The following is a 27,266-nucleotide window of genomic DNA, read 5'->3' as shown; positions in this document are numbered from 1 at the left end:
ATGCTAGTTTTACACTTTTTTTTTCAAATTTGCATGTCATGACAAACATACAAGGCTTTTATATATATCTAAATCAGAATAAGCCATGAAATATGACAGAACTTATTACCTGGTCGACGTTTGTGTATGGCGCTACCGCTTGAATCTTCCATTGTGTTCGCCACCATTTTGAATTTTGACCGTAGTGTGTTATAAACTTCTGACACCACCAGATGGCAGTGTAAGTACCCCCATACGTGTCCATAACGCCACCAATTCAGCAGTGAATACAATTGTGGACATAAGAGCTAAAATGTGCTGTCCACGTATGTGGCCACTAAGCCCTAGGAGGTTATATTAGGCATACAATCAGTAACTTTACATTTATGAAGATAAAATAGGCCACAGAGAGTTAGCAGTTTTAACATATCATGCAACTCCTTCGATCCTGATTCCCAAATCGCTTTAGTTTCATTTTCCGTATATGTTTATCTGGCCAGAAATTGTTTGCTGTCGCAAAAACTGTCGTGGATGTGCTTCGGTAAAACCTTACAAGTTTAATTCATATTCACAGTTTTTCCCCATTATCACACGGGCTGTTTTTTCTTATATTATAATGTAATAAAAACGCTAACCGTATGGGTTTGAGTGATGAGAACTGCTTGTGATGGTTAGTTTAAAGACCGCCGACAGCTTACTTTACGGCAAACAAGAAGCGCTGCAGTTAAACGTTCGCCATGCAGTGGTAGCACAAAACTGGCACAAGTGAAAATACTGAAGAATAAAACCATTTAATTGTGTTAAAAAAAAGACCAATTGTCAGGCAGCCCAGCAGACAGCCAGAGCCCTTATGTGACCTTATTACTTAAGTTTAAACCCGTCAGGGAACAGATTACATTTGTTTTCCGATGTTTGTTGGCTAACAGTAAGTTGTGCGCAGAGCTATTCCTATAAGTTAAGCATATCTTTAAATGTTGAACTGAGTAAAAAGGAGCAGGAGCTTCTGAACCTAGACATGGATAAGGAGCCAGAAACATCCAGCACAGGCTCAAGAAGTCCAGGAGGCTTCGGTCTGTTTGGATCTGGCCCGCAGTATTCAAAGACAGAGCTCGCTGGAGTGCCATGTAAGTCTCCTATATTGTTTTACTAGATGTACATATGATTCAGTAGCTTACTAAAGTTGCCTTTTTTAACAGTGACAGGCATGAGTCCTCTCTCTCCGTACCTTAATGTGGACCCCAAGTATCTCTTACAGGTGAGCTCTGAGATCTGTGGTTTCAGATGGACATTAGCTGCCTTTATTTGTTTTGAATATATTTGACTCTGGACCACAAAACCAGGGTTGTTTTTTTAAACTGAGATTTAAACATCATCTGAACGCTGTATAAATCTGATATCTGAGGGTGCAAATAAATCTAAATATTGAGAAAATTGCCTTTAAAGTTATACACAAAGTTCTTAGCAATCCATATTACTAATCCAAAATTAAGTTCTGATACGTTTACGGTATGAAATTTACAAAATATCTTCATGGAACATGATCTTTATTTAATATCCTAATGGTTTTTGGCATTTTTGTGGTCTGGGGTCACATGAGATTTAATGGATGTCTGTCGTGATCATGTGCTCACAGGATACAGATGAGTTTATTTTACCCACTGGAGCGAACAAAACGAGAGGACGCTTTGAGCTGGCCTTTTTTACAATCGGAGGATGCTGTATCACAGGTGTCTTATCTCTTCTTCCTCACGCATAGTTTCTCCCACATTGTGTTTGCTTTTAAATTAGTTTGTTTTTAATTCTTATTAATTATTTTTGTCATCTTAATTACATTTAAAATGTCTGTACTCTCATGCAGGTGCTGTATTTGGGGCCGTGAATGGACTTAGGATGGGATTGTCTGAAACCAGAAACATGGCTTGGTCTAAACCTCGCAATGTACAGTGAGTACCGCAGATTTAATTGTAGTTATCAAAACAGTCAAGATTACTGTAATAAAATAACTGCATATGAACTGGCATATTAGGAGGGGGAAATCATGCTTTAGTAAATCATAATCATCAAAAAAAAAATGTTTATGTCATTTGTTAAATATAAGTTAGAACTGACGAAAAGTCAATCAAGTCTTCACCTTTCAATGTCATCGTTTCAGATTATCTCTAGTTTCTCATACGTCAAGTCAAGTCAAGTCACCTTTATTTATATACCGCCTTTAACAATACAGAATTGTGACAAGGCGGCTGTACAGTATTAAATAGGAAACAGTACATCAAGGCAAACCAAAGGCAACATTAAACACTCACATTATAGGTAAAGGTAGTTAATCAAAAACAATAAAATAAAATGCAATATTGTGTTAAGAGAAAGTGTCCCCAACTAAGCAAGCCAGAGGCGACAGCGGCAAGGAACCAAAACTCCATCGGTGACAAATGGAGAAAAAAACCTTGGGAGAAACCAGGCTCAGTCGGGGGGGCCAGTTCTCCTCTGGCCAAAGTTCCCGTGGTCTTGTGCCGACAGCCGTCTAGGTGATGTGGTCTTTAATGTGGATCCGTCTCTGGGGCTCATCTAGTTGATGTGGACTCCGCTGACATTCAGGGCTGTAGAGGTCGTCTCTAGGTGCTGATCCACCGTCTGGGCTGGGTTCGGACTGGATCCGGGGGACTGCAGTGACCATCTGATCTGGATACGGACTGGATCTGGTGGTTAATGTGACCTCGGAATAAGAGAGAAACAGACTAATATTAGCGTAGATGCCATTCTTCTGACGATGCACCGAGTACATCGGGTGTTATGGGAAGTGTTCCCGGTTCCGGTTGACCTAATTAGTGCAGCCTAACAATCCTTTAACGGATTTGAATTATAAGAATGTGGATTTGTTATGTGTAAGCAAGGTTAAAGAGATGGGTCTTTAATCTAGATTTAAACTGACAGAGTGTGTCTGCGTCCCGAACATTGTAGGGTAGATTGTTCCAGAGTTTGGGCGCTAAATAAGAAAAAGATCTGCCGCCCGCGGTTGATTTTGATATTCTCGGTATTATCAAATTGCCAGAGTTTTGAGAACGCAGCGGACGTGAGGGACTATAATGCGATAGGAGCTCGCTCAGGTACTGGGGAGCTAAACCATTCAGGGCTTTATAAGTAATTAGCAAGATTTTAAAATCTATACGATGTTTAATAGGGAGCCAGTGCAGTGTAGACAGAACCGGGCTAATATGATCATACTTTTTGGTTCTAGTAAGAACTCTAGCTGCTGCATTTTGGACCAGCTGGAGTTTGTTTATTAAGCGAGCAGAACAACCACCCAATAAAGCATTACAATAATCTAACCGTGAGGTCATAAACGCATGAATTAATGTTTCAGCATTTGACATTGATAGCATAGGTCGTAGTTTAGATATATTTTTGAGATGGAAAAATGCAGTTTTGCAAATACTAGAGATGTGGTTTTCAAAGGAAAGATTACCATCAAATAGCACACCTAGGTTCCTAACTGATGACGAAGAATTGACAGAACAGCCATCAAGTATTAGACAGTGTTTTAGGTTATTACACGCTGAGGTTTTAGGCCCAATAACTAACACCTCTGTTTTTTCAGAATTTAGCAGTAAGAAATTACTTGTCATCCAATTTTTTAACTCAACTACACAATCCATTAGTTTTTCAAATTGGTACGTTTCGCCAGGCCGCGAAGAAATATAGAGCTGGGTATCATCAGCATAGCAGTGAAAGCTAACACCATATTTCCTGATGATATCACCCAAGGGTAACATGTAAAGCGTAAAGAGTAACGGCCCTAGTACTGAGCCTTGTGGTACTCCATACTGCACTTGAGATCGATATGATACCTCATCATTTACTGCCACGAATTGATGGCGGTCAGATAGATACGATTTGAACCATGCCAATGCACTACCACTAATGCCAACATAATTCTCAAGTCTATTCAAGAGAATGTTGTGGTCAACAGTATCAAACGCAGCACTAAGATCCAGTAGCACTAACAGAGAGATACAACCACGATCGGATGATAAGAGTAGATCATTTGTAACTCTAATAAGAGCAGTCTCAGTACTATGGTACGGTCTAAAACCTGACTGAAAATCCTCACAGATATCATATTTCTGTAGGAAGGAAGATAACTGTGAGGATACAACCTTTTCTAATATCTTTGACAGAAATGGGAGATTCGAGATAGGTCTGTAATTAGTTAATTCGTTGGGGTCAAGTTGTGGTTTTTTAATTAGAGGCTTAATAGCAGCCAGTTTGAAGGTTTTGGGGACATATCCTAATGACAGTGATGAATTAATAATATTTAGCAGAGGATCTATGAGATCTGGAAGCATCTCTTTTAGTAGCCTAGATGGAATAGGGTCTAGCATACAAGTTGTTGGTTTAGATGATTTAACAAGTTTATACAATTCTTCCTGACCTATAGTAGAGAATGAGTTGAATTGTTCCCCAGGAGATCTATAGCGCACTATCTGATGCAACACTGTAATTGACGGCTGCATAGTGACAATTTTGTCTCTAATTGTATCGATCTTAGAAGTAAAGTAGTTCATAAAGTCATTACTGCTATGCTGATGGGCATAGTCAGTGCCTGTTGGTTCTTTATTTTTTGTTAACTTAGCCACTGTATTGAATAAATACCTAGGGTTATGTTTGTTTTCTTCTAAAAGAGTCGAAAAGTAGTCAGATCTGGCCGATTTTAACGCTTTTCTGTACGATAGGGTACATTCCCGCCAAGCAGTACGAAAAACCTCTAATTTTGTTTTCCTCCAGCTGCGCTCCATTTTCCGGGCTGCTCTCTTTAGGGTGCGAGTGTGCTCGTTATACCACGGGGTCGGACTATTTTCCTTAATCTTCCTTAGGCGCAGAGGAGCGACCGTATCTAGAGTCCTGGAAAAGAGAGAGTCAATAGTTTCTGTTACTTCATCAAGTTTTTCTGAGCTATTGGTCATGCTGAAGAATTCAGATAAGTCAGGAAGATTACTTAGAAAGCAATCTTTTGTAGTAGAAGTGATGGTTCTACCATACTTGTAATAAGGAGTTGAATTTCATACGTAATTATGAATCATACGTCATAATTATGAGATAAGATAAGTAAAACAGGATTATCTACTGCTTTGATTTTGTTTTTGTATTTCTTCATTCTTTCACATCTTTCTACACCAGGGGTGCCCAACCCTGTTCCTGGAGATCGACTTTCCTGCAGAGTTTAGTTCCAACCCTAATCAAACACACCTGTCTGTAATTATCAAGTGCTCCTTCAGATCCTAATTAGCTGGTTCAGGTGTGTTTGGTCAGGGTTGGAGCTGAACTCTGCAGGAAAGTTGATCTCCAGGACCAGGGTTGAGCACTGTTTTGCACCTTGTTCCCTGTTCTATACCTTGCATGTTCTCGTAAGCAGTTAACCAGCAGAGGGCAGTGTTCACTACAGTGTGCACTGTGCCCTTCATAGGAACAGAAACGCAGAAGTGTATTTCCTGGTAAAGGTGCGGTCAGGTATAAAATACAAGGTTATTCCGTGATGTCAGTGGAGCACAATTCATGAATAGGCTCTGAGCTCTTAATTCTCATGTCTGGTTTGTGGTGATGTGCCACATTTCACTGCAACCAGAGTCATGTGCATATTTCCTTTCAATTGAATTGAACAGTTGGGGGTTTTCATACTGGATGAGACGTCACAAAATGAAAACAGAACAAAAAACAAAAGCTCTTGCGTAAAGAATCAGTGGATGCTAAATCCCACCTTCGGACCTCAAACTCTTAATCAACCAGTATATATCAAAGAAATGGAGAATGTCAGAAAAAAAAAAAAAAAATGAAAGAAATACTGTGTTGGGAAACAGATGCATCTACTTTTGTAAATCCAGACACGACCAAGTTGTCGTATAAGTACAAAACCAGACTTAAGGGTCAGTTTTTTTTAAGTTGAGATCGATACATCATATGAAAGCTGAATAAATAATACTTTCAATTGATGTATGTTTTTGTTAGGGTAGAACAATATTTGGCCGAGATACATCTATTTGAAAATCTGGAATCTAAATATTGAGAAAATCACCTTTGAAGTTGTCCAAATGAAGTTCTTGGTGGTGCATGTTACTAATCAAAAAAATAAGTTTTGTTATATTTATGGTTGGAAATGTACAAAATATCTTCATGGGACATGATCTTTACTTAATATCCTAATGATTTTTGGCAAAAAAAAAAAAAAGATAATTTTGACTAAAAACTGGTTTTGTGGTCAGGGGTCACATTTTAGCACTAACTTGTAAAACATATGCTGTTTGTCTCCCTCATTTTTATCATTAGACAATTTTGAACAGGACCAATTTTGCAAGATTTTTTAAAGATGGACACAAAAAAAGAAAAAGGTAAAACTTTTATCGGAAGTGCTTTTAAAGAATTATTTATAGAATTGTAATTGTGTATTATTTTTAGTTATGAATTATTATCTTATAATTTTGACCTTAAAAGTCATAATTATTAAATGTTTGCAATTTTGAGATACAGTGGTGAAATGATAAGATTATAATTATTACAAAAAGTCAAATCCTTATCTCGCAATTAGCTTTTTGTCGTCATTTTTAAAACATAAATAGCCTGTGAAGGTGAAATAGCAATCCGTTAAAATATAACCAACTAACCAACAGAACAACAGTAGCTACTGAACAGAAAAAAAAACTATAGCTGATTTCAAGACTTGTGATTAAGACACAAACGTGATCCTGATATTACAACACTTAGTTCCTTTTGTGTCAATGTTTGTGGTTTTGTAGCCGTTATCAGGCCTAAATAAATTATTTGAGCAACAACTTTCAACGAGATTCATCTTGTTTATTTATTATTATTATTATTATTACATTTATTTCAGTTTTTTTTACTACATTCAAATGTATACACGGAGGTTGACATTTTCAATCAAAAACTCTTATTTTGTGCATTTAATTTCAAATTTTATAATGTTTTTTTGTTGTTGTTGTTTTTTAGTTATCACTAAAGATAAGTTGTGACAGCTGTTTTAAATCAATAGCTCAAATACATCTGTGTGTACACACCTGTGTGACCCAATGCATCATATGGTCAAGGCTGCATTAAAGCGTGTTCACATGTACAGGTGGCCAAAGTCTGCTGCTCTACTGCTGTTACGTGCAAGACAACACTGCTGTCAGCACATTTAAAGGATGTTTGGATAAAAAGGAAAAGTGTTATGATGACCCTAGCATAATGTATTTCCTTAAAGACTGACATAGATTGAGGAAGTTGTTATTGAATGAGTCAACCTTGAAAGTCCAGGTGCAATACAAACATACAATACAATACAAGAAATACAATACAAAGAACAACCTTTTTGTTAATAGACTGATGTGATACCATGGAGCCCCTGGAGCCATTTCCCAAGACCTACTTGTGTATTTGAATTGTGTTGTTGGCATAAAACATCCTAGTTTCTGTATATGGCTTGATGCTTTAGAAGCAAAGTCATTAGTGATTTAGGTCAATTGTGACTTTGTTTTAAACTCTTAATCTCCATTCTTCTCTCTTATTCAGGATCCTGAATATGGTGACCCGCCAAGGTGCCACATGGGCAAACACATTGGGTTCATTAGGTGAGTGGCCCAATTTCAGCCTCCTTCCCCCTCAAAATGAATCTCTTCCATCTTTGTAGTCGGGTCAGTGGTCATTTGAGTGGTATTGTGTTTGAACCTCAATATTTTTCATTTAGAAGTCATAATGCAGACACCCAATCTCTGTGTTGAATGTGTATATATAATTATATTGAGACGATATGTATGTGTTTAGCTCTGCTGTACAGCGCATTTGGTGTGATCATTGAGAAAGCCAGAGGGGCAGAGGACGATCTCAACACGATTGCTGCTGGAACGTTAACAGGCGTTCTCTACAAATCTCCAGGTAGATCATGTATATGTTTATGACATTGTTATCTTTAAGAAGCAAGAATTACTTTTGTCTGCAGACCGAAGGGGAAGATACAGCAATGCTGTGTACTTCCTTTTCTGTGGAAAATTGTGTAATTTCTGTGGAAATTTGTTCCAACTGTTTCAAAGCATTGCTTTGAAAAGATCTTTTATTGAAAACATTCTTCAACTTTTATAAAACTCTCATTAATAACAGTAACAGATTGCCACCTTGGAATTATAAGGTTCTGTCTGCATTCTGAGCAGTTTTGAGATATTGAGCTTCAAAGAGATTTTGAGCTTTTTGCATTCCATAGACTTATATAAATAGAACCCTTTTTGTTTTCTAAAAATGTACACAGCTTACAAAAGAAACATCACATTATGTAAATAAGTTGTCACAGAATAAGTGAGTGAATAACTCAATTTTGACAAAAATGTCAGATAGAACCTTATAATTCCAAGGCGGTGAGATGTTATTATATAATGCGTAACCAATATGTATTCACTTCAGAGTTTTGTCATGGAATATTTATTCATATATTTTGCCCTGAAATTATTTGGACTCCTAACAAAATTTGATAAAACATTATAGTTCAACAGTGAGCATCATCTTTTTCAGTGACCTTGATTTTGGAATTTTTTTTCCCTATTTGTTTTTCTATACAGCAATCCCAGCAATCCCAGATGAATTGCAAAATTATAAAGTTTGATTTAGAGCAAAAAAGTACTTTGAAAAGACAAGACAAGGCAATGTTGTTCGGTGTTGCTGAGAAAATGAAGTACAGTTCCATGACACAGTGAGAATTTAATACTTTAAAAAGATGGTAAAACATAAAGCATTATTGATTGATTATAAAATATGATTCATTACAAGAATAAAATCACAATAATATGAAATGCTTTGCAAAATATTTATCTAGATACGAATACATTACCATTCAAAAGTTTGGGGACAGTAAGTTTTATTTTTTTATTTTATTTTTTTTTCTTGAGAGATAATATGTGACCCTGGACCACAAAACCAGTCACAATTCACACGGGTATATTTGTAGAAATAGCCAACAATACATTATATGGTTCAAAATGATCAATTTTTCTTTTATGCCAAAAAACATTAGGATATTAAGTAAAGATCATGTTCCATGAAGATATTTTGTACATTTCCTACTGTAATATATCAAAACTCAATTTTTGATTAGCAATGTGCGTTGCTAAGAACTTAGTTTGGACGACCTTAAAGGCGATTTTCTCAATATTTTTAATTTTTTGCACTCTCAGATTCCACATTTTCAAATAGTTTTTATCTTGGCCAAATATTGTTATGGCTTAACAAACCATACATCAGTGGAAAGATTATTTATTCAGCTTTGTTAAATCTGTGTATAAATCTCAATTTCAAAAAACTAACGCTTATGACTGTTTTTGTGGTCCAGGGTCACATGTGTTTCTTGAGCAGTAAATCAGCATATTAGAATGATTTCTAAAGGACCGTGTGACACTGAAGACTAGAGTAATGGTGCTGAAAATTCAGCTGTGATCACAGGAATAAACTGCATTTTAAAATACATTAAAATGGAAAATAGTTATTTTAAATTGTAATATTTATTTCACAATATTACTGTTTTTACTACATTGAAAAAGCCCTGAAAGAGTGTTAAATGTAGATAGACATGGCTTTAACTGAAGGGTGTTTTATCGACTTATAACTTCGGAAGATTTGTTCCATAGAGAATTGCTAAAAATTAATTTCTCTATGTAGAAAATGGATAAGATTTGTACTTCTGTAACCCTAATGTTGTAGTAAAAATAAACTTAAATTTAGGTCATTGAATGCCATTAGATGGTTATAAACAAAATGTCATTGTTCCTACAAGGAAGTACCTTACAGAATTTCCCTAAATATGTTTTCCTCTATCGGTGGAATGAATGCATTTAGAAGAAAGGAAGAGATGTTGTTGAGATATTAAGGGAAATCTCTTTTACTCAGATGCCACAAAATAATTTCCAATCATTCTTTGCTGCAGAGTTATTAGAAGGGAAGTTCCTGGATATGGAGGTGATGCAGCACTTTGCCTACTCTGCTCCAAAGCATTTGGCAGAGTTTAGTGTCACATGTGCCATGAATGCAATTTGTGTTCAGTGTGTCCCAAGCCATTCAAACCGCCACAAGATCACTCATAACTTTAGGTATCTCACGTTTCGTAGTCATGTGTCACAGGCTATATTCAAACATATTTACAAGCTCACAGGAAATGTGCAGTGATCATAATGGTGCTGTAAAAACAGTTACAGCTTTTTTTTACTGGCATGTGTTGTCATTTGTGTTGTTTGATTGTGATGCATATTTGGGGCATTTCTGTTTAAGATTAACAGAAAACTGCAGTGTAGATATATGTCAACATGACTGCAAGAAAGAGTCCTTTTTTAAAGAGGTTATTTTCAAGCATTCCAGTGGGCTGTGTGTGTGATGGGTGGGATCTCATTGACTCACATTCACCAGTTCATTCAGCAGTTATCATCCCTTAACTCATGGTGGGTGTGGAGTCCTCACACTCCTCAAAGCTCTATCGCTCTTCTCCATGTTCTGGGTCAGGCCGAAGTTAAGCTCTTCTCTATCTGTTTTACACCAATGACGTCTGTGAGACTATCGCTGGAGGTCAGTGACTAGATCTGGCTGACTCTGTGATAATTATGTCTGGGATGGAATAAATCAGTCATTATATAATTTGTGTTGTGCTTTGTGAATCTAAACAACAGCCCAAACTGTATCACTCTTAAAAATTAGCTAAGTTTCTGTTTGCGCATCAGGGGTTCCATGAAGAACCTTTAAAGGAGAAGTCCACTTCCAAAACAAAGATTCACATATAATGTACTCGCCCCCTTGTCATCCAAGATGTTCACGTCTTTCTTTCTTCAGTCGTAAAGAAATTATGTTTTTTGAGGGAAACATTTCAGCATTTTTCTCCACATAATGGACTGATATGGTGCCCCAATTTTGAACTTCCAAAAGTCAAGGAAAAAGGGTCTTATCTAGCGTAATGATCGTTATACCCTAACTGTCATGAACCGGAACAAAAACAGTCCAGGCAAAGTAAGACAAGACGAGCATTTGACATTAAAAAGCATTTAAATTGTATTATTTTTATTCAAATAACCGATCGTTGCACTAGATAAGACCCTTCTTTCTCGGCTGGGATCGTTTACAACCACATTTGGGATCATTTGAAACCGCAATTAAACTGTATTTTGGAAGTTCAAAATTGGGGCACCATATCAGTCCATTATATGGAGAAAAATGCTGAAATGTTTTCCTCAAAAAACATAATTTCCTTATGACTGAAGAAAGAAAGACATGAACATCTTGGATGACAAGGGGGTGAGTACATTATATGTGAATCTTTGTTTTGGAAGTGGACTTCTCCTTTAACATTCATGGAAACTTTCCATTGCACAAAAGGTTTTTAGGTTTGTTTAAATGTCCTTAACTAAGAAAAAAGGTTCTTTTAGGAACTCTTCACTGAAAAGTTCTTTGAGGAACCCAGAATGGTTCTTCTGGCATTACTTTGACAATCCCCTTTTTGGACCTTTATTTTTAAGAGTTCTCATAAGTAAGGAGACTTTCATAGAAAGCTGAAAGAGTTATTGCACAATATAGTGAGAATGATTGCAACTTACAGAGACGTTGAGCAAGTTCATCTAGAGAGAAATTTGGAGGAACTACCGATTCTTCTTTTCAGTTGTTTTGTTTCCTTAAGTTATTTTTTGTTTTGTTGCAGGAGGTTTGCGAGGGGCAGCGCGGGGCGGGTTGGTTGGGCTGACACTATCTGGACTCTATGCTCTCTACAATAACTGGGACCATCTGAAGGGAAGCTCTCCTACCCGCTACTGAATCTTCTGTCAAGACACTGTCAACAAATTAGTCAAAATTGTCAAATTGACAAATCAGAGTACCAAATAATTTCGAAGTGCATTGCCTATTAACATTGAAGGATTAGTTCACTTCAGAATGAAATTTTCCTAATAATATACTCACCCCTATGTCATTCAAAATGTTAATGTCTTTTTTTCAGTTGAAAAGAAATTAAGGTTTTTGGTAAAAACATTCCAGGATTTTTTTTTTTTTCCATATAGTGGACTTCAATGGGGATCAACGAGTTTCAATGCAGCTACAAAGAGCTCTACACAATTCCAGCCGAGGATAAAGGGTCTTATCTAGCAAAACGATCTGTCATTTTCTAAGAAAAATACAAAATTATATATATTTAACCACAAATGCTCATCATGCACTAGCTCGACCTCTACGAAATCACACATGCGTGACGTCGGCGGAAGTACCGAACCAGTGTTTACAAAGCAGACGAAAGTCAAACGCCCTTTACAAAAAAGGTAAAACTAATGTCGAATGATTTTGAAGTTAAAAGAGAAAAGACTTTTTTGCCCACTGAAGTACACAGACGAAGAACAAACCATGCGTGACCTTACCAGCATGATTGCGCATGCACATCCTTGTGCATTGGGCATTTGTGATTAAAAAAAAGTATATAAATATTTATTTTTTGAGGAAAATGACTGATCATTTTGCTAAATAAGACCCTTATTCTTCGTCTGGGATCATGTAGAGCCCTTTGAAGCTGCATTGAAATTACAGTTTGAACCTTTAAACCGTTGACCACCATTGAAGTCCACTATATGGAGAAAAATGTTTTCCTCAAAAACCTTATTTTCTTTTCAACTAAAGAGAGAAACACATGAACATCTTATGACATGGGTGGGAGAAAGTGATCAGGAAACTTTCATTCTGGAAGTGGAACTTCTCCTTTAAAGCCAAGTTGTAAAGGTCAGTGAACCCCACTTTAAGGCTTTAAATTCATGACAATCTCCTAAAAAATCTATAATTTAATACTAAACATGAGGAATGTTTGAAACTATTTATTAAAACTTATTTTAGACAAGGGTTTGACATAACTGTCGATTTAATAGTATGTTCATGTAACTGAAGTAGCAAATGGTGCAGCAAGTCATTGCTTGTTTTCAGTGTTTGTAATACGCTCAGCAATTGTAGAAAACTGCTGTCTGTAATTTACCAACTGTAAGTTTAAAAACATGCGTTTGAACAAAACTTTGCACTGGAAATGGATAATGAGTGTTTACTAAAATTCTTTGCTGTATTATTTGGTAATTATGAATGTGCATTATTACATGAAATGATACTTGGGCTCATTGCCGTGTCATTCCATCAGCAGACACCAGAATGTATATGTGGAAGTAAATATTCATCAATGTTGCTAAAGGTTCAATAAATCTGTGCTATAAAAATGTTTTCATGTTATGTGTTTTGCACTTGGGCTGAATGTTTACTAAAATGTTGTTGAAATAAGATTTATATGATCTCAAGTGATTTTATTTTATCCGTGTAGGTTCCTCTTCTGTGAGCATAACCAGAAACTTGAAATCATGCACTTTACAACAGCAAACACAGTTATGTACTTTTATTTATTCAGTTGACAAAGATCAAAGCATTAGAGATAACGTAAGCAATATTTGAGATAAACCTACATATATGTACGTGTGCAATACTGCAGTCCAACACTGGCACATGCTGACAGAAAACAAAACATGAGTTTTGCATTGTTAATGTTTATGTACCAAGTCCTTGGTCCATTACTAAGTGAAAGATTGGTACACGAGATGACATAATAATGAAAATGAATTTTCTGTCTAAAAGAAGCGGTTTAATTTACCAAGTTTCACTTGTAGCCTGTGCTCTGCAAGTGCAAAGTATAAATCTTGTCTTGTATGTTGACAGGGTGGTTAATCGAGACATCAAGCAATACCAGTCGTTATTATATGAGCAGTTCAATTGAAAAAGAACTATAGTGATTCTGTGCTAAACATTTACCACACGTTTGAGCCTAACACAGAGACCACACAACAAAGTCGGCTGCTGTAGCCCATGACACAGCAGAAATGGCAAACTACGATGGATTGTTTTCCACACATAGAAAAAGGTGGACTGACAGCAAGCATTGCTACACATTCAATGTCAGGCACGAGTCATCAGATGTCTTGAGGTTTTAATAACAGATGTTATGCTGTTTAACTGCTGTATGAGTTTTGTATGTCACTAAAGTATATACGATACTCACTGAAATAAACAGCAAGGGAAGCTCATTTCATACGTGAGAAAATAGTAAAATTCTATATAAATATATATTTAAAGAACTGATAATAGAGGAAATCATTCTCTGCTTTAGAGTATGTCTTCTTCCAAATGTGAGGGACTGAGTTCTGAAACGTGAATAAAAAAGCTGTAACTGTGCGTGATTAAAATTAATATAGATTTATTTTTTATTTTAGTTCTTCCCAAACCCCCCCTCCCACTATGCCTCCATAGGGAAAAAAATAAAAATGTATTTGTTTTGTATGCACCAATCTGGCCCATTTTCCTTGTGATTTCTAAATCACATGACTGAATAATAATATAAACACATTGGTCTTCACCACATTACTGGAATTTAACTGCGTTAAGCCGATAAGAGCAAAAATCACAGAAATTCCCCTGCATTAACACTTCCTCAAGTGATGGTGTACCAAAAGCCCTGCCTCTCGGCCAGGACCTTCAGTCCAGATCACCCTTTCAATCTCCAAAAGATTACAGAGAGAATGAATCCCTAAAGAGCACTGAAGAAAAATATTGTGCAAGAATCAGCAATTAAATAGCGCTGGAGTCAATCTCCGAAAGCCAGTGGATGTTCCATTCATATCTGAAAAAAAAAGAAAAGAATGGTTTTACTTCATCTGAATGTAAAACAACAACTCTAGTTTTAAAAATGTTCATATTTATGTTGGTTCTCACCTGTGTAGCTGCTTGATGTAGCCACTTATCTTTGTCTCCACCGAGCTTCATACAGGAAAACAGGTCACATACTGTGGGTAGGCCCAGCCTTTCCTGGACAAACCAAAATAAAACATGTTATAAAGAGTATGTATATAAATATGAATAATGTATTTGAAATAAATGTGTATATAAAACGCATCAAACTTTAAAAGTGACACCAGGGTTCATACAAGGTGCTTAAAGTACTTGAATTTGACTTTGTGAAAACCCTTGACAATAGCAGTATTGCTGAAGAGGTACTTGAAAAGTGCTTTAATTATTAAAAGACAATGTATGAAATGTTTAATTTTTTCAATAAGCACATTTTCATTTTTTTTTTTATTTTCATTTTGTAAATGTCATAAAACTAGCAAGCTAAGTCAGTAGTAGTACTGACAATGGTGCGAAATGATAAACCAAATCAATTGAGTCATTTACACTGGATCTGCTCTGATTGATTCAAACTGATCGTGACTTTGATCATTCATTTTAAGACATTGACTAGCAAAAGCCAGATTAAATTAAAAGAACCATTCATTTTCAAATTCCGTTTCGAAACTCTGAATCAGTTAAACCGATGCATCACAAATTGATTCACCATTTCAAAGCACTCAGCAATCAGATTGCACGAATCATGTTTCAGATCAGGACTTCGGAGCAGGTTCACGAATCATTTAAATTAGATCGGGACTTCAAATCGTGCATCACACATCATTTGATTTAAATTAGATCTTCGCATATTGTGAATCATTTGATTCAGATCGGGACTTTGCGTAATGCAAATCACTTGATTTAGATCTAAACGGATTCGTGAATCATTTCACAAATTGAATGATTCAAATCAAATGATTTGCGATGCACAATTCCCAATCCCAATCTAATTTAAATGATTCGCAAACCTGCTCCAAAGGCCCGATCTGAAACAAATGATTCAAAATACGCAAGCTGAATCATTTTGCGATGCACTGGTTTAACTGATTCAGAGTTTCAAAATGGAAACATTCCATTTCACTCATCACTACATGCTTTTTAAAATCATTACAAGCAATGTCAAATTTGAAAATGACTAGTTCTTTTAATTTATTCAGGCTTTTGCTAGTGAATCGCTTAAAATTAATGATCGAAGTCACGAGTTTGGATCCATCGGAGCAGATGTAGTATAATGACTCGATTGAATTGGTTCATCTGTTCCTCTTTTCGCGTCATTGTCAGTACTACTACTAGTTTAGCTTGCTAGTTTTATGACATTAACTGAAATAAGCGAAAAAAGTATGATGTTTTTCGAATTGCGTGAATTTTAAACTTAAATTAACTTTGACTCACAGTTTTTCATAAAGAGTTTCATGAGTCAAGCAAGTGTGGTGGAGCTTGCATTTACCATATTTGATGTACCTTATATATGTGCGTTGATCAATATTTATACATAAACAACAATCCTAAAAAAGTCTGTTAAAGGATTAGTTCACTCCTGAATTAAAATGTCCCGATATTTATTCACCCTCCTCCAAGATGTTCAAGTCTTTCTTCAGTCGAAAAAAAATAAATTTTTGAGGAAAACATTTTAAGAACTTTTCTCCATATAGTGGACTTTAATGGGGATCAATGGGTTAAGTCCATTATTTGGAGAAAAGTCCTGGAATGTTTTCCTCAAAAACTTTACATGAAAACAATACATGAACATCTTGGATGACATAGGGGTGAGTATTGTTTTGATTGTATAACGTTTCAATGGAGGGACAGAAATCTCTGGTTTTATTAAAACAATTGTGTTTTGAAGAAGAACGAAAATGTTATGCATTTTGAAATGACATGAAGGTGAAGAATTGATGCCAATTTTCATTTTTGGGTGAACTATGCCTTTAATATGTTTATGTTGTGTTGGTCAGCAACAGAAATCGGCCTCACCTGTGCGCTGGCCCGTTTGCGTAGAAGCCATTTGTCCTCCTCTGTGTCTTTGCTGTCTTGTTCTTTAGTGTTCTCGCTCTTTGGTTCGTTTGGCGTCTCAGTGATTGTGCTTATGTGCTTTATTGCTGGCACAAGCCAATTCTGCAAAGGCTCCTGGGTGGAGCTCTCAGAGTCTGAGGTTTTGATATACGGGGTCACCCAGGCAGAGAGGGACGTCAGGGCAGGGGACTTGGCACTGTTGCTCGGGTGTAGCCACGCCTCTAGAATGGCTTGAACCTTCTGCTGCTGCTCCTGCTGGTGGCTGGAGGCTTTGTTTGTGGTGTTCTTATTGACAGGAACACCGTTCTTATCTCGACCCTCTTTCTTGAGGAGCCAAGCACTAAGGGCCTCTTTTCCGCAGTTGTCGTCACAGACACATTGAGCGTAGCTGGCACAGGTCTCGTTGGCTTTGCAGGTGGTCTCGATAGGGATGGTCTTGTGAAGCCACATCTCGATGGGATCCGGACTGGTGACTGGAGTGCTGGCAGTGGACACAGGTGGAGTCTTCAGGCACTTGAGCTTTCCAAGGTTCTCGATTTCAACGGCAGTGGTACGTGTGGCACAGCAAGAGCTGCAGTCAGACTTTGTTAGCCAATCGCTGGAGGCGAAGCTCTCGTAAAAGGGTTTGATGATCTGCTTGAAGCGGTCAGCATCGGACACCGGGCTGGTCTTATCTTGTTTGACCGGGCTTGGGGTGATGAGCCACTTGTTGAGCTCTTCTTCCTCAAAAGTGTCTTCCCCTTTCTCCTGCTGGTCTTCCACCTCATCTATATTTAAGTCACTTTCCTCGATCATCTCAATTGAGAAGGTTGAGCTCCCGCTGCAGGTTCGCTCACGAACTGGCAATTTCTCCTTAAGAAGCCACGACTCGAGGTCTTGAAGCTGGCCCCAAGCCTTTTGGAAGTCAAAGGCAGGTAACTGTCGCTCTTCCTGTGAAGTGGAATTAAACTCAGTGTGCCATTTCCAAAAAACAGTTAAGTGAATAATTCAACGGTTCTCAACAAGTAGGTCACACATCTGTTCTTATATTACACTATCATCACATGATGAATAATTAACTGAGATTCCTTGGAAACAAGCAGCCAGTCCTGAGGGTTTGTGCTCAAGTGGTGTCCTACAGGAGCGCTGCTTACCGAACGGCTCCCTAGAAGCCACTCAGCCAGAGGTGTGGCCCATTCAGGATCTATTTTCTGAGTAAACAAGATGGGTATTTTACTTTGGAATCACACAAATGAGCAGGAAGCTGCATAAGCCAAGAGTAACTTCAAAGACAAACCTGTTTCTTGCAAGCAACTGGGCAGTCCTGGAGAAGCCGTGGTCTCTCAGAAGAATGTGAGCTCTCCATCTGCTGCAGCAGAGAAGAGTTATGAATACAGGTGCTTTGTGTAACACAGGTCACAGGTCTATTTACAGCAATGGTATGAGCACATAGTATTTTGACACAGTCTACTCTCCCCAGCTACACTGTGATCCCGTCAAAAGTCAATGGACATTTCAATCATGTGTTAATAACTGGACCAACATGTTCTTTCAGAAAGTGTTCACTAAAGTCTCACACCATGTCTACACCAGGCACAGCCAGTGCCACAGCTCAAGGTTGTTTGGACTGAACAAAAGTGCAAGAAAGTTCAGATTCAATTTGTACTGTTGTCAGGAGTCAGATAAAACAGAAAATAGTTTAATTTATAAAAATGACCCTTTTCAAAAGTTTACAGCTGTTTTTTGTTTAGTGACAGTTGTTCATGACTCCCTTGTTTGTCTTGAACAGTTAAACTGCCTGCTATTTTTCAGAAAAAAATTCTTCAGGTTCCACAAATTCTTTGGTTTTTCAGCTTTTTTGTGTATCTGAACCCTTTCCAACAATGACTGTATGATTGTGAGATCCATCTTTTCACACTGAGGACAACTGAGGGACTCATATGCAACTATTACAGCAAGTTTAAACACTCACTGATGCTCCAGAAGGAAAAAACGATGCATTAAGAGGGTGAAACTTTTGGAATTTAAAGATCAGGGTATATTTAAATTATTTTGTCTTCTGGGAAACATGCAAGTATCTTTTTAGCTTCTGAAGGGCAGAACTAAATAATAAAAAAGAAAAAGAAAAAGATATTTAGGCAAAATAAGAAAAATGTACACATCTTCATTCTGTTCAAAAGTTTTCACCCCCTGACTCTTAATGCATTGTTTTTTTTTTTTTTCCCTCTGGAGCATCAGTGAGTGTTTGAACCTACTGTAGTAGATTCATACGAGTCCCTCAGTTGTCCTCAGTGTGCAAAGACGCATCTAAAATCATACAGTCATTGGTGGAAAGGGTTCAAATACACAAAAATGCTGAAAAACCTACGAATTTGTGGGACCTGAAGGATTTTTCTGAAGAACAGCAGCCAGTTTAACTGTTCAGGACAAACATTTATATATGTGTGTGCATCCGTTTATTTTTGCTGTATTATAGTTCTTGCATTAAATGATTTGAATCTATTTGGCCACGGTGGATATTTGGTCAAAACATAGTCAAAAATCACCTGAATTCAAGCTATTTCAAATCACATATATTGAGAAATATATTGACGAAAGGCTGAAAATACTGGGATATGAGTTATAGTCCTTGCCATATTTAAAAATGTTTTTGTTTTTTGTTTTTTCCCTGATTTTCTTACTTTTTGCTGTCAGTGCTTTGCTTTCTGCTATCAATCTACATTAACCACAAGCCTTTGTGTCTAAGTGTGCCAGTTCCACAAACCTGGGTAGAAATGGTCCCAAAGGAAGTGATAGCCTGGCGCAAGCTGCGTGCATCTGCTTGGAAACTCATCTCTGGGGTTTCTTCAGGAGTCAAATTGAGAGAAGAAAGTCTGAAAAGACAAAAGATGAGTTTAAAGCCTATTATTATCCAAGACATTTTCATCATCTACACAGACGTTTTTGTGGTCGAAAATTACTGTAGATTGCTTGGAGATTCACATGGAGATTTAAACAACTACATTACGTCTGTTGACTGTTGACAAGTAAATAGTCATTTAACATGTTGAAGCACATACACAAAACAAAATCATTCTAGAACAGTCGATGTGGTTCTTACTTTTCCAGGCAGTTGGTGAGCTGGGTGGCAAGATTGTTACTACTGGAATACTCCAGCTGATGAATGAGGATGTCAAACTGGCCTTTGAGCTGTAAGAAACCGTGAGAAAACAATAATCTCTTTATCTTTACACTAACTAAAGCAGAACAGTTTCACTTCTTTAAATCTGAGTTTCAGTATTTAGAGTCAATATTTAGATTACATTTCTCAGAACTGCTGCTTTGCAATCTCAAAAGTACCTGTACTGATTGAAACTGCAAATTCTTTTCACAATAACAGCCTAAATTTCCTGACTGACAGATGGTTGTGTACAAATGATCATATGCTTCTTGTCCAAACTAAAATGTAATAACGCTCAGTAAAATCCCTTAGAACTCACCAAATGCAGCTGCTGAAGCTGCTGATGTAAAGTTTCTCCTTTGAGCTGCTCCACCAGATCAATCTGCTCCAGCAGCCAGACCTCACGAGAGCGAAGGATCTCAAGATGTCTACTGATACAGCTGTGCAGCTGAGACTTCACCTGTGAGTGAGCACACAAAGGCACGTGAATGCTAGGAGGTACGAGTCCAGACGTGTCTACCTTTGATTTGAAAGCTCTCAGATGCCAATCAGCTTTTAAAACCCCTGCTGTGGTGAAGATGATGTCCCCACCTCCTAAACACTGAAGGACAGCCTACAACGATCTGAGGTCTACAGTAATAGAAACAGGGTCCTTATTCATTTAAAACAGAGAAACATTATACTCTGATCCAGGCAGATTATGGGGAAACCCAATGAGGTTTCTCAACAGAGCTTAGGTGAATGAGTGTAAATCCTACAGACTTGAATACAAACTATTTTTGAGAGAATTTCTCAATTGTTAATACTTCTGAACTTGTTTAGCTGTGGTCTAGTAAGCCCTACTCCTTTTAGACTACCTACATCTAAATAGTAATTATCACCTGTGCCTTTAAGGTGCGACAAATTATGTCATATGCACAATATTTATAACACAAACAAGAAAATAACATCTCATTTACAGCAAATAAAATAACACAAGCATGATTTAAGATTAAAAATAGACTTGTACTTCATATCTTTATGACACAGAAAACCCACAGGACAAAACAGCTGCTGTATCTTACCTCTCTAGAGTTGCTCCTAAGCTGAACTTCAGCTTTGATTACTCCAACAATGGCCTCCTCCAGCTGGGCCCGGGCCTGAATGCACTGCCTGAGGGCAGCCTTCTCTTTCTGCCCCACGGGTGACATGCTGCGGACAAACAAAACACGCCAGCTAAAATAAATCGTTTTGTTCTCTATTCACAAATGACTGGTTAAAGGCATTGTTGATCCAGACATGATCATCATTTGAAAGGTTATTAACCAAACTGTTTTGCGTTACCACTGATGCTCCAAATAATACTACTAGTAATAATAATAATAATAATAATAATAATAATAAAATCAATCTATGATGTTCCACAGAAAAAAATAAATTCATACAGGTTTGGAATGACATGAGAGCAAGTATGAATATTTTAAAGGGGTCATGGCATGAGAAATCAAAATTTGCCTTGATCTTTTGGCATATAAGAGGCCTTTGTACCATAAAAACATATTGCAAGTTTCATAGCTCAAAACGTTCTCCTCATTATAAACAAAGCATTTATTTAATCAAGCTCCAAAAACAGCTTGTTTGGATCCGAGGTGCGAGGTTACATCACCCGGGCTCAAACATTTGCATAAACACCGCCTCCAGAGCACGGCATTGACAAATAGTCATCTTCTCACGATAGGCCCCGCCCACTGCCGCTCTCTTGTCTACAATGGATACAGTATACAGACCCGTTCACTTTCGGACACGGTCCATGCACTTGAGTCTGTCGTCAATATGACAAAAGGATTGAAATAATGTTCGCTTTGATGCATTTGGTTTAAACAGCTTGTTCGTGTCATGGTACAGATATCAGAAGGTTCTCAGCATAAGGAAAAAGTGGATGGTTTATTTTAATGGCATCACGGATCATTTCAGAGGAATGTCCGGAGCATTTTGTTTTGTAAACGAGGCACAGTGTCATGTTGAGTTTACCAAGAAACATTAGTTGAAAGATTTAGAGCTGTATTAGATCTGACTGCAGCTGCATAACAAACTGTAAGTAAATTATTTCACAATGCTTTTTCTGGAAATGGACATTTTATTTTGATCATGTCGTCAAAACACTCACATGCAATAGCGAGGGGGCGGGGCATTGATACGGTTTCCTATGCAATGACATCAGCCAATCATAACAGTGGCGGATTACTGACAAGCCTTAAAGGACCCACCCCTTAAAACAGGTCATTTTAGACAGAGGGTCAAGAATGAGGGTTGAAAATAATTATTTTTCCATATATTTGTTTTTTGTGCAAAAAAAGCTGTATTAACACCGTAAGTAAACCTTAAGAAACACATTAAAAAAATCCATGTCATGACTCATGACCGATCAATATGGCATAACTGCATTGTTTACAATTTTAAAATGTATATTATGGCAAAATTTGTGACAGACCTTAAGAAGCTATCATAGTTTGACAGATTTACTTAGAAACAGTTATAATTGATAGTTATTAACCTGCTTGCCAATTATCATTTAGTTGTGAATTTAGTAAATGCTGTGTAAGCATATTTCTTTCATTGAGCTTCCATTATTTTGTGCAAATTTCATTTACTATAAATAATGTTGTACAAGGTACTAATAAAATGTTTAGATATACTTGAATGATTTTGTTTTTCAAAATCATTTGATCCAAAATATTATGCTTAACTACTGAAATATTTTTGCAGATATATATCTATATAAATTGTGCATTTATTTTCTTAAATAAATATCTTTTTTTTTTTTTTTTTTAACTTGATGAGTTAGACAGGGAAAGAAAACATGTTATTCTTCCAGCATTAACTCAGTGCATTTCAATGCACTTTATTCCACAATTCACCTCATAAAGTATGGTAAACAACAGGACATGCACTCAAACACCATTTTCCATAGTTTTACTAACTTCACGGTTATAATCCGGTGTGGAAAACACATTAGGAATGAGTTTGGCCGTGCAAACTTTTTACTAGCATAAAACCCATATCAGACATCTTCAGCTGTGTTCTTTTTCCTGTGAACTCAAAGCCTCTCCCACATCCTGCAAATTTCTCAGTGTGTTAGTAATGATATGTGCCTGCCAAACTTAGAGCTACACGTGAGCTATCATATAATGTGGCTGACAGTGTCTCAAGGGCAAAAGTCTTAAATTCCTGGAAAGTCTGCGCAAAAGAAAGACTAAGCTTGCCCTAGCAGGGGGGAAACAAAACAAACAAAAAAACAGTGTATACACCAATTAGAACAACAGAAAGAGCTATTTAGTGCAGCTCTAAAGCTGCATCTTAGATCAGCTATTATTTAACCCTAAAAAAAAGACTAATGACTGACAGTGCAACAATACAAACATTTTATGCAATAAAATCCAATAACAGAATACAGAAAAACAAACATCTTAGAGAGGCATAAAAACAGCACCATCTGCATGCAGTGGACAGAACAAAAGCCCAATCTCTCCACAGATCTAGAGCCTTCCCGACTGCATGCATGGATTATAAAGCAGAGGAAAAGGAAACAAGACCATATCTGGACATTTTAAGTAGAACAGCTTAATCTAACAAATATACTTTTACAAAAACAATAAATGTAGCACTACCAAAGTAAGTTATAGTGGTTGCATTGGAAGGCAAGTACCATAGCACTGTAATTACCATATTAAAATACCATAGTATTTATAAGAATGTCATGGTACTACCATGATGCATGGCAAAAAGTCATGTAAATTGTCAGAAAAGCAACATTAATAAAAATAAATAAATAAATAAATAAATACCATGGTATTGGAGTACGTAATAGCCACTCATATGGATATTTATTAAGAATTCATTGTTTGGCATTGTTAATACAACAATACAGATTCTTAGCAAAAGCGGCGTTCACGGAAATTCACTGCGTTTGCACCTAACTAGTCTAGATTTATTTAAAACGTCAAGTAAACTCGCAATACGGTTCCTACCTCGTCTTGTCAATCAATCAATCGATATACGACGGCCGTCAATGAATTCCAAGTGTGCCGATTAGTTCGCTTATTGTCATTAGATGAAAGTCTAATTGTTTCCACGGTTTATCTGAGTCTCTTTCCTCGGCCCACAGGGACGTCACTGCATACGTAGGCAGCTCTGCCTCTATCGTCCTCCACATGTGCCGACTGATTCTGCACGTACACGGGGCCCCACTCACAGGGGGGCGCGACTAACGACACGATCAGAATGCAATGCACTCGATGACTCCCAGAAGCGACCCCAAACACACACACATACAACACAAACTGAAATACACTGCGCCCCCTGCTTGGTGATGGCAAATTCTGTCTTGCAAGGAATCAGAAAGAGGAACTGGAACTTAAGCTGAATGCTGACATGTCTTGAAAAACAAAATAACTGCAACAACGCTGATATAAGACCAAAAAGTTGAACTTCATCCAAGAGTTCACACATTTACAATGTCAGCACAATTTGAAACTGTCAAAGCTGACAATATTATTTACCACATATTATTTTGAGGATGTTATTTCACTAAAAATGTAATGGTGAAAGACAATATCCAGTACTCTATAAACAAACAACTAAAAATCCACTTGAGAATGAAGCTATGTTGTAACGTAGGTGAAAGTCTTCAAACTAAATCTTCATGCTTTTATAACTTAACGACCCGTAATTTAATAATTATCTTTATCTATATCTGCACTGCACTAACTTTCATGAATCAGGCACTACTTGCAGTGACGAAAATCTAATACTTGACTTAAATATTACGCAACATTTAGAACACATACAAAGTGTACATGTCATAAAAACATGATATCGTATAAAAAAAAAGTTAAAACTAAGAATGAATATTTGAAGTGGACTTTGAAAACATAACTTACAGGTCGCACGTCTGCAGCCCCTTTTTTTTTTTATTTCATATTGCCGGGGACACGGTGAACTAATATCAATTCATAAAAATAGATATATTTTTAACCTTGTCATTAAAAGTATTCTCAGATTAAGTATACATTTGTTAGGATTTTAAACATATCGTAACAATTGAGAAAAAAGCCTGCTGGTTACAAATATAGTAATCTTACGCACTCACCTCCACTAACCCAGATTAACATTCCGACGCCGCATTAGTTAAAAGTGAAATTATTTCTAAAAACAAATACGTTATTGTAGAGACTAGATGTGTACATACCTGGACTACCTGGTAACCTTGAACAGAAACGAAAGTGATGTTAATATAATACAGGCTTCTGCAAGAAAGCAGTGCCGCGTCCCCTCATGCGCTATGCTACCCGCGAGGCTAATGTCAAAGGAGATTTGGAATTAATCTCGCCTTGATCTCGCGATACTATTGCGCTCTCATTGTTTGTTCTCAAATGTAGTGCTACCACCTGGTGGCCTATGAAAACTGATTTAGTAAGATTAAAAAACAAGCAAGCAGTGAATATAATAGAAAAAGAGTTGTTAATGATGCATGTATTTTTATTTTACAATATCAAATAAAATAAGAAGATTTTTTTTTAACTTTGACGTTAAATGCCAGTTATATTATAGCTAATACACATAATTGTAGTCATTTCCAACATATAGAAAAACACTGAATATAGAAAATACAAAATATACACTAAATACTAATACAAGTTAAACTAGATGAGTAAAGTTTGAGAACAAACTTTAAGTTGGCTTGAGAAAGCCTAGCCTGAACGTTTGAAGCAGTTGTAAAAGTATGAAAGCAGCTAGCATGATTTAACACATTGCTTACATGATTTAACATGTTGTTAACATGTTTTAGCATGATTAGCTTAATGTTTGTATTTTCATTGGCTGATTACAATGTTGTTAGCATGATTAGCATGTTGTTATCATAATTTTCAAGTTACTAGAATGTTGTTAGCATGATTAGCAAGTTATTAGCATCTTTCTAGCCTGATTAGCATGTTGATAGCGTGCTTTGCACGATTAACATGTTATTAGCATGTTTCTAACATGGCTAACATGTTACTAGCTTGTTGTTAACATGTTTCTAGCATTATTAACATATTACTAGCATGTTGCTAGAATTTTTCTATCATGATTAGCATGTTATTAGCATGTTGCTAGCATGATTAGCAAGTTACTAGCATGTTGTTGGCACGATTAGCATGTTGCTAGTATGTTTCTAACATGATTAGCATGTTACTAGCATGTTGTTATCATGATTAGCATGTTACTAACATGTTGTTAGCATTTTTCTAACATGATTAGCATGTTGCTACCATGATTAGCAAGTTATTAGCATGATGTTAGCATGATTAGCAAGTTATTAGCATGATGTTAGCATGATTAGTATGTTTGCTAGCATGATTAGCATGTTGCTAGCATGGTTAGCAAGTTACTTACATGTTTCTAACAAGATTAGCATGTTGCTAGCATGTTTTTAGCATGATTAGCAAAGTTGTTACCGTGTTTCTAGAATGATTAGCATGTCGCTATCATGTTTCTGGCATGATTACCAAGTTTCTAGCATGTTTCTAACATGATTAGCATGTTGCTAGCATGTTTCTAGCATGATTAACAAAGTTGTTAGCATGTTTCTAGCATGATTAGCAAGTTGCTAGCATGTTTCTAGCATGATTAGCAAGTTCCTAGCATGTTTCTAGCATGATTAGCAAAGTTGCTAGCATGTTTCTAACATGATTAGCATGTTCCTAGCATGTTTCTAGCATGATTAGCAAGTTGCTAGCATGTTTCTAGCATGATTAGCAAAGTTGCTAGCATGTTTCTAACATGATTAGCATGTCACTAGCATGTTTCTAGCATGATTAGCATGTCGCTAGCATGTTTCTGGCATGATTACCAAGTTGCTAGCATGTTACTAACATGATTAGCATGTTCCTAGCATGTCGCTAGCATGATTAGCAAGTTCCTAGCATGTTTCTAACGTGATTAGCAACGTTGCTAGCATGTTTCTAGCATGATTAGCAAGTTGCTAGCATGTTTCTAGCATGATTAGCAAAGTTGCTAGCATGTTTCTAACATGATTAGCATGTCGCTACCATGTTTCTAGCATGATTAGCATGTCGCTAGCATGTTTCTGGCATGATTACCAAGTTGCTAGCATGTTTCTAACATGATTAGCTTGTTCCTAGCATGTTTCTAGCATGATTAGCAAGTTCCTAGCATGTTTCTAACGTGATTAGCAACGTTGCTAGCATGTTTCTAGCATGATTAGCATGTCGCTAGCATGTTTCTGGCATGATTACCAAGTTGCTAGCATGTTTCTAACATGATTAGCTTGTTCCTAGCATGTTTCTAGCATGATTAGCAAGTTCCTAGCATGTTTCTAACGTGATTAGCAACGTTGCTAGCATGTTTCTAGCATGAT

General features: G+C 36.8%; 2 protein-coding genes across 4 annotated transcripts; one reads left to right on the top strand and one right to left on the bottom strand.

The window, feature by feature from the left end:
• Positions 1-527: 527 nt before the first annotated feature.
• On the top strand, positions 528-13,225 carry timm23b (translocase of inner mitochondrial membrane 23 homolog b (yeast)). The gene is made up of 7 exons (XM_051125574.1): positions 528-1,103; positions 1,176-1,234; positions 1,613-1,706; positions 1,838-1,922; positions 7,537-7,595; positions 7,789-7,899; positions 11,684-13,225. The coding sequence occupies exons 1-7, from the start codon at positions 995-997 to the stop codon at positions 11,794-11,796; spliced, it is 630 nt and encodes a 209-aa protein (XP_050981531.1). The 5' UTR covers positions 528-994; the 3' UTR covers positions 11,797-13,225.
• A 156-nt stretch (positions 13,226-13,381) lies between these two features.
• Positions 13,382-25,240, bottom strand: ncoa4 (nuclear receptor coactivator 4). 3 transcript variants are annotated; one of them, XM_051125555.1, is made up of 10 exons: positions 25,095-25,240; positions 20,932-21,058; positions 20,187-20,327; positions 19,808-19,896; positions 19,472-19,580; positions 18,005-18,076; positions 17,790-17,918; positions 16,690-17,661; positions 14,764-14,856; positions 13,382-14,671 (listed from the first exon to the last, which is right to left on the bottom strand). In XM_051125555.1, the coding sequence occupies exons 2-10, from the start codon at positions 21,055-21,057 to the stop codon at positions 14,666-14,668; spliced, it is 1,737 nt and encodes a 578-aa protein (XP_050981512.1). In that variant the 5' UTR covers position 21,058; positions 25,095-25,240; the 3' UTR covers positions 13,382-14,665. The 3 variants fall into 3 exon arrangements, with proteins under 3 accessions (XP_050981512.1, XP_050981514.1, XP_050981513.1); XM_051125557.1 differs by having other exon boundaries at positions 18,005-18,073; XM_051125556.1 differs by lacking the exon at positions 25,095-25,240 and adding an exon at positions 23,875-24,164.
• Between the last annotated feature and the right edge of the window lie 2,026 nt (positions 25,241-27,266).

The sequence above is a fragment of the Labeo rohita genome, chromosome 13 (genome assembly GCF_022985175.1).
Source record: "Labeo rohita strain BAU-BD-2019 chromosome 13, IGBB_LRoh.1.0, whole genome shotgun sequence".
Classification (NCBI taxonomy): Eukaryota; Metazoa; Chordata; class Actinopteri; order Cypriniformes; family Cyprinidae; genus Labeo; species Labeo rohita.
Note: the sequence above shows the minus strand (reverse complement) of the source record. Positions and strands in the feature narration are given on the sequence as shown.